This window comes from Sinocyclocheilus rhinocerous, unplaced genomic scaffold (assembly GCF_001515625.1).
Source record: "Sinocyclocheilus rhinocerous isolate Xijiao unplaced genomic scaffold, SAMN03320098_v1.1 scaffold594, whole genome shotgun sequence".
Taxonomy (NCBI): Eukaryota; Metazoa; Chordata; class Actinopteri; order Cypriniformes; family Cyprinidae; genus Sinocyclocheilus; species Sinocyclocheilus rhinocerous.
In genome coordinates, this window is record NW_015645059.1 from 2,298,050 (window position 1) to 2,300,996 (window position 2,947).

The window sequence follows — 2,947 nt, forward strand, 5'->3', positions numbered from 1 at the left end:
CTTTAATATATATATATATATATATATATATATATAATTCTGACTTAATCTCTCAATTCTGTTTTTTTTTCTGCCAGATAAAAAAGGATTTTGTGACTTTCTATCTTATAATTCTGACATTTCTTACCAGAATTGACCTTTCTCAAAAAACCCGCCCTCCTTAGTTACTGTTACTATGATAATTTTATCATTTTTTAAAGAAATGAACGCAATAATACTGTTTTGTGGCTCTTTAATGTGTCGTGACAGTTCAATGTATGTAGCGCCTCAGTTCAAGCAGCACACGTGAACCGATTGTCTTTTCATATTTTCACATTTACTTAAATCACACAATGAACATCAGAACATATGTTATTTCAACCGCGGAAAGACGTCAATACATACCATTTGTCTACTCTCCTGTCTGATTTGTTTGTCGGACAAGATAGCAGATTCAGCGTTATGATTGGTCAGATCGCCTGTCAATCAAGCTCTTTTTCTCAAAATTCTGATTTTTTTCTTGCAATTGCAAGTTAATGTCTCACAATTCAGATTTTTTTTAATATCTCACAATTCTGAGAAAAAAAATATAAATGAGCCATAAACACGGAATTACAAAAATTTCTGAATTGTAAGAAAAAACACCACAAGTACCATACAAGTAATTACAATTACTTCCATACAAGTCATACAGGCTGGCAACGGGGTTGGATGACTTAATGACAGAATTTTCATTTTTAGGTCAACTATCCCTTTAAAAACACACTTTTTCCTAAACGTAAGCACCCACATTCCCAAACGACACAGAAACACACACTCACAGCCTTCTAGCCTCAAAACTTTAAAGACACATATACATGTTTTCTAACCAGAGCTCCTACTTACTGTGCTAATTACAGCCTTCAGATACGCTGTGTGTGTAACAGAATACACTCCAAAAATAATCTCACACACAAACACACATCTGAACACAGTTCAACTGACCTTTGTAAAGAAGAATGTCAGAGGATTTCTATATAAGCCAAGAGGAGACTGGTTTTCCTTTGCTAAAGTATGGAAACTTTGCTTCCTTTGATCCTGTAAACAAACGTTGGTTTTCACGAGACTCACCGGCGCATATGCAACGCTGACCTCATACGTCATGCTCCCGGAATTGCTTCGTGTACAACTGCTGGCGCAAGCTACATTAAAGTGATTATTACGTTGTGAATATGGATATTTTTCTTACAAAAACGCATCGATTCGCTAAAGGAGGCCTTTGTTCACCCCCCGGAGCCATGTGAGACACTTTTTTTTTCTATCTTATAATTCTGACATTTCTTACCAGAATTGACCTTTCTCAAAAAACCCGCCCTCCTTAGTTACTGTTACTATGATAATTTTATCATTTTTTAAAGAAATGAACGCAATAATACTGTTTTGTGGCTCTTTAATGTGTCGTGACAGTTCAATGTATGTAGCGCCTCAGTTCAAGCAGCACACGTGAACCGATTGTCTTTTCATATTTTCACATTTACTTAAATCACACAATGAACATCAGAACATATGTTATTTCAACCGCGGAAAGACGTCAATACATACCATTTGTCTACTCTCCTGTCTGATTTGTTTGTCGGACAAGATAGCAGATTCAGCGTTATGATTGGTCAGATCGCCTGTCAATCAAGCTCTTTTTCTCAAAATTCTGATTTTTTTCTTGCAATTGCAAGTTAATGTCTCACAATTCAGATTTTTTTTAATATCTCACAATTCTGAGAAAAAAAATATAAATGAGCCATAAACACGGAATTACAAAAATTTCTGAATTGTAAGAAAAAACACCACAAGTACCATACAAGTAATTACAATTACTTCCATACAAGTCATACAGGCTGGCAACGGGGTTGGATGACTTAATGACAGAATTTTCATTTTTAGGTCAACTATCCCTTTAAAAACACACTTTTTCCTAAACGTAAGCACCCACATTCCCAAACGACACAGAAACACACACTCACAGCCTTCTAGCCTCAAAACTTTAAAGACACATATACATGTTTTCTAACCAGAGCTCCTACTTACTGTGCTAATTACAGCCTTCAGATACGCTGTGTGTGTAACAGAATACACTCCAAAAATAATCTCACACACAAACACACATCTGAACACAGTTCAACTGACCTTAGAGCACAAATATCTATCTATCTATCTATCTATCTATCTCTATCTATCTATCTATCTATCTAGTTAAATTTAATGTGCAATATAAAATTAGTAGCGAGTAGGTAATTGTGCATGCAATTTACTCACCCGTGATGACAGCTATCAGTAGTGCAATGCAGACACACACACACACTGCTAGTGCGGCTTTCAGGAGAGTGTTGGGGCCCGCACTCGCTTTGGATCCTTCTCTCCCCAGCCTCTCCATTTCCATACTACCACTGAGTTGAGTGCGTTCTCTCTCTTTCTATTCCTCCCTCTTTCCCTCTCACCCGGTTTTCACCCCTCCTGGCCTGGAGATATGCGCTTTAAGTCCTGATCCCAGGTCTGCGGTCCTTTTGGGGTCGTGTCGAGGTGTCTCTCCTCACAGGTCTCAGATCAGTGGCGGATGCACAGCATGAAGAGTCATGCTCTATTTGCCAAAGAGTATCCCAGACTAAGAGAGAGGATAGGAGAGAAGAGAATAGGCAAAAGGGAGGGGAAAGAGGGTGAAGGAGAGAGTTAGGAGATCCAAGAGTAGGAGGAATTCTTTTCCTTAGAGCCAACTGGAGCACCTTACTTACAGGAGTAATTATGTGGCGTCCTGCAGGAAGGGCGGGATGACTGGATGTGTGTGTATATATGTGGATCTACCTCTATATAGTCTGTGTTTATGCGCAAGGTGTGTGTTTTCTGAGTCCCTGCACCTGCCCACTCAACACTAAGTTTGAGATGATGAGCCCTATGGTTAAATATAACCACTTCCCTGTTTATTCTCAGAATGTCCCAC

The 2,947-nt window shown here is 38.5% G+C and overlaps 1 protein-coding gene across 3 annotated transcripts in view; it reads right to left on the reverse strand.

The window, feature by feature from the left end:
* The window catches only part of LOC107705273 (metalloendopeptidase homolog PEX-like), a 14,677-nt gene extending 12,013 nt beyond the window's left edge, over positions 1 to 2,664 (reverse strand). Inside the window, exon 1 of one of the 3 annotated variants that reach the window (XM_016508501.1) lies at positions 2,269 to 2,664. In XM_016508501.1, the coding sequence (XP_016363987.1) occupies positions 2,269 to 2,392 (124 nt within the window). In that variant the 5' untranslated portion in view covers positions 2,393 to 2,664. The remainder of the gene's footprint in view (positions 1 to 2,268) is intronic. The other 2 variants (XM_016508502.1, XM_016508503.1) reach the window with 2 other exon arrangements.
* Between the last annotated feature and the right edge of the window lie 283 nt (positions 2,665 to 2,947).